The sequence below is a fragment of the Fragaria vesca genome, linkage group LG3, assembly GCF_000184155.1.
Source record: "Fragaria vesca subsp. vesca linkage group LG3, FraVesHawaii_1.0, whole genome shotgun sequence".
Classification (NCBI taxonomy): Eukaryota; Viridiplantae; Streptophyta; class Magnoliopsida; order Rosales; family Rosaceae; genus Fragaria; species Fragaria vesca.
In genome coordinates, this window is record NC_020493.1 from 5,579,170 (window position 1) to 5,593,292 (window position 14,123).

Below are 14,123 nucleotides of genomic sequence, written 5' to 3' on the forward strand. Positions count from 1 at the left end.
CCTCCTCCTCCTCCTCTCTCTCTCTCTCTCTCTCTCTCTCTCTCTCTCTCTCTCTCTCTCTCTCTCTCTCTCTCTCTCTCTCTCCCCGAGCCCTTCTCTTGTCGGAAGTTCCCAGCGCCACCTGCCGCCGTCCGGCCAGCAACCGGCCGCCAGCCCAGTTCGGACCCCCGCCGTCTCCTCTCCCTTCCTGGGCCGGTGACCGGGCCTGTGTTACCGTCGATTGAAGGAAAACCCGCTGGAGACGCCGACTGCCCCTTCGCCGGAGTTCTCTCCTCCGGCCACCATAGGTTGGGATTTTTGGCTCATCTTGTAGCCCTCATCAAGGTGAGTAATCCCTCAAAAGGAATTGGTCCAATTCGATCTTGTTAATGAGAAATGTATAATTGAAGTTTTAGGGCTCAATTTAAGGTTTTAGTTCGGTTAACATAGTTAGGCTTAGAAATGGATTTGGTGCTAGTTAAGGAAGTTGTTGTGCGGGTTGAGAGGATTGTTGTGTTGAAATTTGGGTGGCATTGGAGGTCGCCGGAGTTTGGCTGCTGGCGGAGCAGGCCGCCGCCCCTTAAGGGCAGTTTTTCCTGTTTTTGAGATGGTTTTAATAAGAGGAGTTTATTGAAGTATAGTTTGGAATTTTTGGATAAGTTTTAGTTAGGTTTGGAATTTTTCGGAGATTGAAGAAATTGATGGTTGATAGAATAAATTCGACCATTGGATTTTCTTGGTTATGGTCCTAAAGTGCTAGAATCCATAAAGTGAAGTTGTAGATGAAGTTTGGTAAAAATCTAATTAGCTTATTAGTGAGTTAATTGGGAGGATTTCGATGATTAAGTTAAAGCATTTAATTTCCTAAATCGAAGAGTGGTTCTAAGCATATTTATTGTGCCAGAATACGAAGGGAACCTCGTTGAGTGACGATGCGGTTATCGTCGGGAGTATGCCTAAATTTGTGAGTGGACACTTTGGTTTTTAATAAATGTGCATGCAAGATTTTATAATTTATCATTTTATTTTCCAAGCTTATATTATTACTTTGGCTTATGAAATGATCTTGGAAATTATTTGCGTTTGATGCATGAATGTAATTGTTGGTCAAGATTTATGGATTTGAGCTCAGATTATTAATTTGATATTTGAGTTTGGATATTTTTATAGATTCCAGATTTCATTAAAATGGTTTTAATTGTGGACTTTGAGATTTATAAAAGATTTCCGAAAATAGGATTTCGGTAGTTTGCTATTTATAATCTTCGAAATTATTAGTGGAATATCGATCTTGACCTTGAAAATGTTTTAGTGAGTATTTTGGATTGAGATATTAATTATGATTTTTTATTTGTTAATTAAATTTCGCTTATATTATGGTTTTGTGAATATTTTGACGTCTGAGACACGTCATTGAGTTATTATAATTTTTTATGATGATTTTCAAGTACGGTTGGGAACCATACCATTCGTATGATCTTGGGGGGGAAGATTAATGGATTTAAGTGTTTTCATATGTTTTAATCACCATAATATAGGGTCGCTTATATTGATTACTGCTAGCTAACCATTATTAGCGGCTACTCACCATAGGTGAGTAGAGCGCTCAGCGTGAGACGCTATTATAGCCTGAGAGGCAACCGATCGGTATTTATATTTATTTGTTAGCTAGCCATTATTAGCGGCTACTCGCTATAGGTGAGTAGAGCGTTTAGCGTGGAACGCTATTGTAGCCTGGGAGGCACCGACCCGAGCTTGGGAGGCTCATTTTTCATGGTGATAACTTTTCCCCTTATTTTATTCTTCTCAGATATATATTTGATCACCCAGCGGGGCTGGTTTATCTCTTATCACGAGATTTCTATATTTGATTAACCAACGGGGCTGGTTTGTCTATTTTTATGGTATTCTGGATTTAAAGTTATTTGGATTATCAAGTTTCATGTTGTTAGGTTTTAAAAGTTGAAATGCGGGGAAGTATATAAGTTTATATTAGTTAAGTTATTTAGTTTATTTTGTCCACTCACTCTAACGTTTTTAAATTACTTTCCCCTGGGCCCTTTGGTTTTAAATGCCCAGTGTGCAGGCTAAGTTTACATGAGGTCGAGCGTACATGGAGTCTGGACATAGTCAAAGGCTGCTTCCGCTTAATCTTTATTCATTGTTATTCTTTCCTTATTAGTTATGCTCTGATAACCAGTTAGTGATTTAATGTTGTCTTTGTTGTTGGTTGTGGAATTCCTAAAGTTTAGTATTTGATTAATTTGGGAGATGTGATGAACTTGGGGAGCAGGAAGGGTCCAGGTGTTGAGGATGGATGTTTGGTTATAGAAGTGTTAAGAATTGGATTTTTCAAGTAAGGGTTGTCCATTTTCAAGGAATGTTATGTCGAATTTTCAGTAAATTTTCTTTAAAGGTTTGAAGGTGGACCCCGCAGGATTTACCTCGTGTTTCAGGATGAAATTCGGGGTGGGTCCTAACATATGTCGAGTTAAATCGGCAGGTTAATACGGCTATCAATGTTGACTTTACTGTCGTGTTTACCCTCCTCATTAAAACTTATTAATTCGACGTTGAATTTTATTACCGTATTAACTTGTACCCATAAATAACATTAATTCGTTTTTATAATGTATTTAACCATCATTAATCTAAGTTTATTTTTGTTGACCATTCCCACAACAACCAAGACCACGACGTTTTTGACCATGACTTCCTTCATTTGAGCGTTTGTTTGACCTTAGTGTGTCTAACATAGCGACCTCCATGAAACACACACTGTGTGCGATGATGGAGGTAGGCTCGAACCTGAGATTTTTAGAACTGAGTCGAACTCTTAAATTTGGGCCCTCAAATTATAGTTCGCATCCATAATTTTTTTTATTTTTGTATTATGATTTTCAAGAATAAAAATTATAAACTCAAAAGTTAAATATAATATAACTATCCAAAATATTTGCATATCCACAAACGATATAAATTGTATGAACTTCTAACATTATTTTTTTCTTTATTTGACTCATAATATTATATTAGATATGTATATATGGTTGTAATAAACTTGTGTGGGCCCTTTTCTTCTATTACAGTTAGATTCTTTCCTTTGCTTTAACTATTGTAAAAAACTGACCTCTCACATTAACTTTCCCTTCTATTATTTAATTGGTATTACATCATAGGAAGAGTTATAAAATTTTCCTTTCTGGGCCTTTTACTTCTTTGGCCCTGAGTCGTTAGACTCTTTGGACTCCTATCAGGTCCGGGCCTGGATGGAGGAGCTGCACGTTTGATACATGGGACTAGGAGGGACTGGATTGCTTATGTAGTCTAAGCCCACAAATCTCATATTTAGAAAGAATCAGGGACTAAATTGAAAGGACTATAGTCCTAAAAAGTAGGCCTGGGCATGGGTTGGGATTAAGATGATTCTGATCCAGAACCCGAAATTTTGAATAGGGATGGGATGATACAGGATTAGTGTTTTTGAGAAGTGATCCCGACAGTCCCGAATCCCGTTTGGGACCGGGCCTTTGAACCAAAAAACTGAAAAAGAAAAAAAACAACAAAAAACCAAAACACAGCAGAACGCTAGAACCTAAACATAGATAACACAAATGCTTCATGCTTGTATGCTTCAAGCTCCAACCTGCAAGTCATTTCATTAAATTCAACCATTCTCAATTCATCATCAACTGTTGCATAACAATTAATAAAGCCACACTTCAATCACAACTTCACAATCACAGATTCACAACTTAGTAAACCAACTTCAAGTTAATAAACATAAAGAGTAATATCCACAAAACTTTGATTCCAATTAAAACCCAACCTCAATGAGAGACTGGAGCTTGAGCTGAAGACTCCGCTTCTTCTCTCAACTCACCTTGTACCGATCGAGATTTGACTGTAAAAAAGTGACGATGGCGATGGCGACGATGGTCGGAGAGTTCGCAGAGAGAGAGAGAGAGATCGAAGAAGTGAAGAGCTTGAGCTGAAGACTCTGCTTCTTCTCCTAACTCACCTTGCACCGATCGAGATTTGACTGTAAAAAAGTGACGATGGAGATGGCGACGATGGTCTAAGAGTTCGCAAAGAGAGAGAGAGAGAGATCGAAGAAGTGAAGAGCGAAGACTGAAGTGCGGGCCGTGCGGCTATGATAGAATTAGGGTTAACAACTTACCATAGATTAATCGGACGGTGTAGATTAACTCACACCACATTGATTCTTTTAAACGGGACGGGCTGAGACTAAACGGGATCCAGCTAACAAGGCTCGATCTCGAACCCGATTTTTCAAAACGGGACAAGATCGGGACGGGCCTTCAATATTCAAAACGAAGTCCCGTCTCGTCCCGTGAATTTTAGGGACGGGATCGGGACGGGCCTTCGAGACCCGTTTCGGATGCCTAGCCCTACTAAAAAGCCTCCCACACCTTCTTACATAGAGACACCAATTTTCTTAGGACTCTAGAAGACTCGTTCTTACTCTTCACCAAGTGCAACGCTGCTACCAACTTATACCACTAGCTCGTCACCTTCAAGCCGCCACTGTCGCCCTTTCCTGCAAAGCTGCCATCGCTGGACTTCAAGCTGCGCGATTGTGGCATGCTCTACCACCTGATTTTTTTTCATACGCAGCCCATATTTCTTCAAACCCAAATTTTCTTCAAATACAGAAACCTAGATTTCTCGTCCTTGTAGTCTTCCTCATTACCCAAAATGCAGAAAACCAAAAGCCTTGAGAGATAAAGAAATTGATGAAGAGGAGGAAGATAAGAGTTTGGAACCAAAATTGGGTCAAAATTCGAAGGTTGAGGTGGGTTCATGAATTTGGGGATGTCGAAATTTGAAGGTTGATAATACAGGTCGAATTGTACTTGGGTTTTTTTATTTCATAAAATTAGAAGCAGAAGAAGCAGATAGATTTATGTCAGATCGAAGCTGAGAGGCATATTAAGGGCATCAATATAGCAGTGGAGGTTTATAAAAGTGGGGATTATTGGTCTGTCAAATTTTTCTTCTCTTTCGATATAGAATACAGATTTGAGGCAGGTTTTGCAGGTTGGGTTGCTGGCTTTGTGTTTCATTGCTTTGCTGGTGTTTGCAGGGTGCTATTTTTCAGTAATGTTGTCACCAAACATGGTTAGACATATGGTAGAATATGTCTGGCTTGAGTAGTGTTGGACTTTTTTAGAATTTAAGTCTGGGTTAGACAATCCCTTGTACCAAATGTGTTATGGTGTTGGCTTGTGTAGGGTTGAGACTTTCATCTGGGGCTTGATGGCTGTCGGCGGTGTGTCTAGGTGGATCTGGGCTGAATGCTGATGCATTGTGGCTCAAGTTTTTGTATGGAATCTTAAGGTGCGTGGCTTGACGACGTGTCTTAGTGGATATGGGCTGATTTTTTATGACAGTGTGGCTCAAGTTTTTGTGGAGAATTATATGAGGTGTGTGGCTAGACAATTCTAATCAAATAGAGGTGGTGGTTGGCTGGCGAGATTCACGGCAACGGTGGGTTTCAACGGTTTGGTCAACAACGCTGCAATTTGGTGAGAGTGGAGGCGAGCACGGGTTAATTTACGAGTCACTCTTTTTTAGACTACTTAGGTCTAATTTGGTCCACGACTTTATGTTATTCCAATCTAAGTTTATAACTTGTGTATTTACATTAAAAATCTTTGTATTAGAAACTTAATTTTCTGCCTAACGTGCTAATCGCTATGCTTCTTTTTCATAGCTTTAAGCCTTTAATTTGGTTTTCATAGTTTGAATATAATATCAACCGCTATATGAATGATACCCAACTCCTAAGCAGTAAGATAGATTACTGGCAATAATACTTATCTATCCGGGTTTCTAATTTTACTATTTTGGTACTGGTAAACGTAACTGAGCTGCCTTACCACGTGTTAAACTCTTATTGCCAAGTCACAGCCTCACGCGTTAAACTCCCTCTCTCTCTGCCTCTACTTCACTTCCCACTGCAAAACCCACCACCATCCCCTCAACCGCCTCCCCCTCACAGATCAAACCCACCGCCACATCTACCGCTTCTCCAAGCCATGGCCCATCCTCCCCTCCTACCTCCCCTGGTCCCCCTCCCCAAACGCACCGTTTCGCTCCTGCGAGGCCTACTTCGGCAACGGCTTCACCCGCCGCGTCGATCTCCTCGATCCCACCCAGCTGGTTCCGGTGTCATTTCAGCGAGACTCTGCGGAGCTCGGTGTGCGAGGGAGGCGGGATCAGGATGGTGCCGGAGAGGGTGCGGATGTCGTATGGCGGCGAGGCTTTGGAGGATGTGATTGGGAGAGGGGAAGAGGAGGAGCTGCCGGAGTTTCGAAACGGTGCGTTTGAGGTCGATGGAGGGGTTGGTGGGGAGACATACAATGAGGGAGCTGATCGGGTCGATTCGGGTTGTGCCGAGTAGAGAGTTTCAGTGCAGTGAGGTGTGTTGGGTTCTGTTAGTTTCTATTTTTGATTGTGTGAGTTTCAAAGTTTGGATTATTTGTGTTTTATTAGTTCTATTGTGATTGTACATTGTTTTTGGTCTCTGCTTCTAACTTTGATAGATAGTCTGTACTTGCAGTGGATTGAGGAGCCGACACTTTTGGTGACACGGTTTGAGTATGCAAATGTTTTCCACACATTTACGGATTGGTATAGCGGTTATGTAGGTTCCAGAGTCACTGGCTTACCTAGCCGGCCTCATGTTGTCTTTGTAGACGGCCATTGTTGGGTATGTTTGCTTAATTTTTCTTTTATGCATATACAGTTTCTTGTCTAACAGTTTTGAGATCTAATTCGTTTTCCATAGATATGCTAGGGCTCTGGTTTTTGTAGTTGAGTTGCATTATTCATTTGGAAAAGTGAAGGAGATCATCTATATTCTTGGCACTATAGGAGGTCATATATGTATTGCAGTTGATGTCCAATTACATATATTAGTATGAAATTTCCATTTCTTTTTCTTATATTTAATTTTGATATAATATAGATTCTCTTGCTAGTTTGAGCATGATACCAGCCATTCTTACTTTTCAAATCAAATACATACATTAGGGAATAGAGATATCATGACCGATTAAGAGAAACTGAGAATATGGTGATCCAACAATATCGTGTTGTATCAAATGAGGCCTTGCAATTAGTTGTGATGGAATATTGGTGGCAATAATTGAAGGGACTTTGTAGGTGAGCCTTATAAGGGTTACCTTGTACAAGCTGACATAGCAGCATTTTGGTCTTAAAGTTTTACTAAATATCACTCCAAGGATGATTTTTTCCCCAAAACATAAGCAATTTAGGATGCCTCTTGTTAAGGATAGGGTGACGTGTTTTGTTTGGTTTTCTGTATATTGTTCTTTTTCTTTCTTACCAGTCTTCCTTAGAAGAGCTCACAACTTTAGAGTATACAATGCAGCTATCCTTTGTCTGACTTTATTTTTCGTAGTTAAATGGCCTTGAATATATATTCTGTCTGATTGCTGGTTCAGTCTCCTGTTTCTGATCTCTCTTGCATTGGTCATTTTCAGACACAACTGGAAGAGACATGGAAAGCGTTATTCTCTAGCCTTACTGCCTTAGATATGCAAAAAACTTTTAGTGGTCCCATTTGTTTCCGACATGCTATTATTTCACCTTTGGGATATGAGACTGCATGGTTTAAGGGGCTCACTGAAGATATAACCTGTGAGGGAGCTTCTGCACCAGAGCTGTGGCAACACCCTGATAACAAGAAAACTGCATGGCTGTCTGAGTTTGGAGAAATGATTAGAGCTGCTTTTGGAATTCCAGTGCATAAGCAGCGTGTTGAGAAGCAAACCTCAGGTCTAAATATCCTTTTTGTTCGGTGTGAAGATTATCTACCGCATCCACGTCACGGTGGCAAAGTTGAATCAAGGTTAAGTAATGAGCAAGAAGTGTTTGATGCCTTAAAGAGCTGGTTGTCGAATCATAAGGAATGCAAAATAAACTTTGTGAATGGATTGTTTGCACACATGTCGATGAAAGAACAAGTCCAGGCCATTCAAGATGCTTCTGTTTATTATTGGTGCTCATGGTGCAGGTCTCACACATATAGTATCTGCATCCCTGAAAACCGTGGTTCTGGAGATTATTAGCAGCCAATATAGACGGCCGCATTTTGCTTTAATTTGCCAGTGGAAAGGGTTGGAATATCATGCAATTAATCTTCAGGATTTGTATGCCTCTCCGTCAGTTGTTATTGACAACCTTAGCCGTATACTGAGTACGCTTGGGTGCTGGAAACCATTTTTGGTAATGTACCGCACCTTGTCTATTTCCTCAGGATAACACTATTACACGATAGATCAAACTTATCTTAGTCAAGGTAGATAAGTTAATAGAACTTCTTGGACTGACTTTCCGTTGGTTGAGTAATATAATTATTGTGCCTTGAGCAATGGTATGGAAGGTGTCAAGCCTCTATAAAGTATACGAGAATGGTGACAAATTAGCAGGTATGTATCAGGAAACGGACAATTATCTGAAGGCGGATATATACAGTTTGTGGACAGTAGACGTGTGTACAGGTATGTTATGTTGCCTTGACACTCAAAATCTTTGTACTTGTTTTTTCACTTATTCAGGAACATAACCTAACAGGTTGAGGCCTTGTTTTGCTTGTATACTCATTCTTTCTTACCATCTTCTTGTACAATAGATCAATGCGTGTATCCAATTTTTGATACAAAAAATGTTGTTCCATTACTATGTATTTTTGTGCTTCAGTTAGGGGTGTGTATTACATATGCCTTTGAGCAGTAAAATCTCATATCGTTGAATATCATTATGGATTAAATGCTCTGGTCCTGGGCAGGTAATGGCAAGTTGCTTTGCCTTCCTGGTCATTATGGTTTGGTTTATTTTAATGAGATAGCCTATATGGGCGTGTGTTTGTGAGTGGATCTTGCCTAAAACATGGTCACTGATCAAATGCTACGGTACTGATATGTTGTTACAGTACCCACAAAGTTTAGTTCCAATGCAAGGAGTGTAACAAGGTTACTCCATCCCTGTCTAGTACAATCTTTTTGTATGAAACCGAAGGGCCAAAATTGGCGTCATATGATTTTCAGTGGTGACATAGAAAATTGTAACCTTGCTATTCATGAGGGTGTTGAGAATTTATTTTGACTTTGTTAATTCCTAATTTTTGAGTTTTTCCAAATAGTTGTATATACATGAGGCTACATACACCCTATGACTGTTTCGGCAGCTGAAATGAAAAAGTTTTCCCAGAGGTTCTTGCTATTCAGAAAGCTGACTGGGATTTTCATTTCGGCTGCCACTCTTCACTTTCAGTAGGCAATCTCTCTTCACTCTTATGTGAACGTTCCTCCTCAGTGAGCTCGAACAAAAGCTATGAATGAGTTTGTAAGAGAACGATTGAAACAGAAATATTGGAAATGACAGCGGCATTGCAATGTGGTTGTTTGGTTGTCGGATCTTTTTGCAGATGTACTAATCTCCATTCAAAAGAAGGGAGGACAATGGCCGTTTTCCCCTAGACGAAAACAGAAAATCAACAGAGGAACAAATCTCACTCAAGAAAGATGAAAAGGATAAGTAAACTACAACAAGGGTGTCATGTCAACCAAGATTTAGACTGAAAAGATGAGGAGCCTCATCAAGCAGATGCAGCATTACATTCTTATTTCCATTATTTATAATTAACAAATCAAGAGTAAAAGCAGAAACTTGCATTTATGTGTCGATGGCTCCCCTTATTCTGAAGAGATGAACTTGCTAAAGTCAGTATAGTGAAGATCTTTAACAACTTGGGGGTAGTCTTCATCTACTAGCTCCTTTTGTGCCTTGGTGATGGAACCCTCTAATGGAAGTGCAAATGCTGCTAGAGAATATCGTTCTTTTTCGCCACACATCATCACTCGATGCTTCACGGCATGCATTCTGCCATTGCTCCATGTCTGCAAGTCATCATTAGTGATTCTTAAACTTGTGGAACTCTTAAATCATCTGTAAGTTGTGTTGGTCAATTTCCCCATAACAAGCTTCAGCTTTTAGAAATTCACAACTACAATTTAGTGGAAATAAAAACTTAGTTATGTGGCTCTACTCGGATGAGTTTACGTCTAAAACATTTCAGTTATGAAGTGGTTAATAAGTTAATTCTGTACCATGAGGTAGTCTCCAACTACAAAGACAAAAGAGCGAGGAGACATAGACAACTTGACCCATTGTTCATCCTTGGTTTGAACTTCAAGACCTGAAACTTGATCATCACAAAGGATCGTACTAAATGCTTTGTCGGTGGGAACCGGGGTTCCCATTGAGTAATCTCTTGAAGGAGGTGCCATGTACTTCATCAACTTTAGCAGTGTCTTAGACACCATGAACGAATTTGATGTCTCTTCCAAACCATAGCCATCCAAAATCATCAAGTTGATCATATTTTTCAGCTCATCCAGCTTCTTCATCATAGAAATGACAGTGCTGCAGTTGCAACATATATAACATGAATAAACAAACATCAAACAAATCACTACACATAACAATAAAATCAAGGATGAAACGTAAACAGCTGGAAGGTCCAATATATATATAATTATATACTCAACCTCGATCAACCAAGTGTATATTGTAAAGTGAAGATTAAGTCGAGCACAAGCAGTATATGATACCATGTCAGAAAATCAGGAGAACGCACGAAAACAGATGAGCTAGTTTAAGTGGGCAATAGATCGACCGACAATGCACATCAAGCTTATATGTGGAACATAGTAGATCAAGATTACTTACCAAAATTGGTCATGACCATTAGGCAATATTTCTTCTGTCAAGCTTCTAAGGGATTCATAGTTGGATGCTTGCTCAAAGCCGAAGCCTTCATACAAGGGATAGCGGACACTTGGTCCAATGTAACCCTGGTAAGGCTCTGGATTAAGGTTCTTCTTCTTTTTCTCAAGTGGAAGGCTGAAAAGTTCCCTCGACACACAGAAGGTTTCGGCTTTTAACTGCGGAGGTATCCTATCATACACAATTTCGAAGCAACCATAATTTTCACAGGCCTCTCGAACCTTCTTGCACAGATGGTACCACTCATCAGTTCCTCGGTCCAGTTCTGGCGAATTCATTGCGAATTCTATTGCCGGAATCTGGTATTGAGATTCTGAACCCATTTTCTCCAATTTATCAAGCACTTCCTTTGTGTTTCCAACGAATTGTTCTTTCTCTGGACTTTGGTACTGTATTTAGGTACGAATCTTTTGTTTGTTGAGAGTGAGTGTTCTTTTTTTTTTTTTTTGGGGTAGAACGAGAGGGTCCTTTACTTGTAATGCAAGCTTCTTGAAATGAGAACTGATATAAAAATAAATACACTTCCCTCGTGTACTATATTTTTTTCGAGAAGATTGCCTCGTTTATTTATGTCCTGTATTTAGTATCATTTGTTGAGTGTGTGTGTTATTTACAATGACATAAATGAAGAGGTTTAATTTCTTGTCTGTTCAGGAAACTGTAAGTTAGAGAATCAGTTTTCTATTTTACTAAGTCTTTGTTTCTGTTTAATAATACCTAGTCCTAAGGAGCTGTTAGAGTTAGAATAGGACTTATTTTGTATTTCAAACGTGATAGCAGCAGTAGCTAATCACGACCTGCTTTGTAGGAGTTCTGTTAAGATGTAAGGCTATTTAAAGCCAAAGTTGTTCAATAAGAATGTAGATCATTCATCCATATTGTTCTTGAGCTGTGATTGTTGAGTTTTCATTCAGGGCTTTCTAACAATCTGGTATCAGAGCCCTTAACGGGGCCTGATTGTGCATCTCGGGTTAGAGTGAAACAGTGTGTGTGTGAGTAAACAGTGTGTGTAAGAGAAGTGATGGCAGAAGCAAGCTCAACGCAGCTGAAGCTTTTGGCTGAGAGCAACTCAGCTCCAGTATCCATCCCTCTATTTGATGGATACTACGATCACTGGTCAGAGCTCATGGAGAATTTCATTCGCTCCAGAAAGTTGTGGCACCTCATTGAAACTGGTGTTCCAACTCCTGTGCAAGTGCGTGAACAGGTCGCTACTTTCTCAACTGTTGTGGCAGAAGGAAGACAACAGACTGAAGCGCAAAGGAAGAGAGAAGAAGACTTGCGCCAAAGAGTTGAGCAAATGAAGGAGGATGATCTGAAGGTTAAGAATTTCCTTTTTCAAGCTATTCATAGGACTATCATGGACACAATTCTTGATAGGTCCTCTTCGAAGAGCATATGGGATTCCATGAAACAAAAATATCATGGTTCATCCAAGGTGAAGAGAGCTAGCAGGCAGGCACTGAAGAAAGACTTCGAGATCTTGCAGATGAAGGAGGATGAGAGGATTGATGAGTTCTTTGCTCGGACTCTCACCATTGTGAACAAGCTGAAAGTTCATGGTGGTCAGAATATGTCACAGGTTGACATAGTAGAGAAAATTTTGAGGTCATTGACTCCGAGATTTGACTATGTAGCATGTTCAATCGAGGAATCCAATGATCTTGATACAATGACGGTTGACGAGTTGCACAGCAGTTTGCTTGTCCATGAGCAGAGATTGTGTAGAATCAATGGAGGAATGAGAGATGATCAAGCTCTCAAAGTAACATCAAGTGAAGGAGGTAATCGAGGTAGAGGCAATAGGGGTCGAGGACGAGGAGGCAACATGGGAAGAGGTCGAGGAAGAGGCATTTTTAACAAGGCCATGGTAGAATGTTACAAATGTCACAAGCTTGGACATTTTCAGTATGAATGTCCAACTTGGAACAAGGAGATAAATTATGCAGAGGCAGAGTTCAATGAGCATGAAGAAATACTACTAATGGCTTATGTCGATTTGAATGAAGGAAAAAGGGAAGATGTGTGGTTCCTAGACTCAGGGTGCTCAAATCATATGAGCGGTGATTTGTCAAAGTTCTGTGATTTGGATGAACGAGTTCGGCATCATGTCAAACTTGGCAACAACTACAAGATGATGGTGCAAGGAAGAGGTAGAGTCAAGATTGCCATTCATGGTGTCACCTACAGCTTTTCAGATGTGTTTATGTGCCAGGGTTGACTAACAATCTCCTTAGTATTGGTCAACTACAAGAAAGAGGGCTTGCTGTTTTGATGCATGAAGGGAAGTGCAGAGTATACCATCCTGAGAGAGGTCTCATCATTCAGACAACTATGACAACCAACCGAATGTTTGTGATTGTTAGCCAATACACAAGAAGAGAAGTGCTTTCACTCCAGTGTGCAAAAGCAAGATCTAGCCAATCTGTGGCACTGCCGGTTTGCACATCTAAGTCACAAAGGATTGAAGCTGCTACAGGAGAAAGAGATGGTTAGTGGATTGCCGAAACTTACTTCTTCATCATCAGTATGTGTGAGCTGCCTTGTCGGGAAGCAGCACAGAGATCCCATACCAAAGAAAAGCACGTGGAGGGCTACACACAAGCTTCAACTTGTTCATGCTGATCTGTGTGGACCGATAACTCCAGAATCAAACAGCAAGAAGAGGTATGTCCTATGCTTTATTGATGACTTTAGTAGAAAAGCATGGACAGTTTTTCTTGTTGAGAAATCAGAAACTTTTAGCTACTTTAAAAGTTTTAAGAGCATGGTAGAGAAGGAATCTGGTATGAGTATTAAGTGCTTACGTACTGATAGAGGAGGAGAGTTCAATTCAAATGAGTTTAATCAGTTCTGTAAGGAGCATGGTATTAAGAGGCAGCTCACAACCGCCTACACCCCGCAACAGAATGGGGTTGCCGAACGGAAGAATCGCACCTTGATGAATCTCGTGCGCTCCATATTGTCAGAGAAAGAGGTACCGGAATCTTTCTGGCCTGAGGCGGTCAAGTGGACCACTTATGTATTAAATAGAAGCCCAACCTTGGCAGTGAAGAATGCTACACCGGAGGAGATGTGGTGTGGTGTCAAACCAACAGTAAGTCATTTTCGGGTGTTTGGGTGTTTGGGGCATGTTCACATTCCAGATGCTAAAAGAACCAAGTTAGAGGACAAGAGTCATGCTTGTGTATTGATGGGGGTCAGTGATGAGTCCAAAGCATACCGTTTGTATGATCCTGTAAAGAGGAAAATTGTAGTCAGCCGTGATGTTGTATTTGAGGAAGACAAAAAGTGGAGATGGGATG

At 40.3% G+C, this 14,123-nt stretch overlaps 1 protein-coding gene and 1 pseudogene across 2 annotated transcripts; one reads left to right on the plus strand and one right to left on the minus strand.

The window, feature by feature from the left end:
- Nucleotides 1-3,899: 3,899 nt before the first annotated feature.
- Nucleotides 3,900-8,591, plus strand: LOC101300233 (annotated as a pseudogene). The gene is made up of 5 exons (XR_184363.1): nt 3,900-3,925; nt 4,705-4,795; nt 5,914-6,425; nt 6,566-6,715; nt 7,512-8,591. The product of XR_184363.1 is annotated as a beta-(1,2)-xylosyltransferase-like (transcript).
- Nucleotides 8,592-9,725: 1,134 nt separating this feature from the next.
- LOC101300522 (feruloyl CoA ortho-hydroxylase 1-like) lies at nt 9,726-11,199 on the minus strand. Its single transcript, XM_004295438.1, has 3 exons — nt 10,762-11,199; nt 10,140-10,455; nt 9,726-9,929 (listed from the first exon to the last, which is right to left on the minus strand). Exons 1-3 carry the CDS (start codon nt 11,139-11,141, stop codon nt 9,726-9,728), a joined length of 900 nt encoding a protein of 299 aa, XP_004295486.1. The 5' UTR covers nt 11,142-11,199.
- Nucleotides 11,200-14,123: the final 2,924 nt, after the last annotated feature.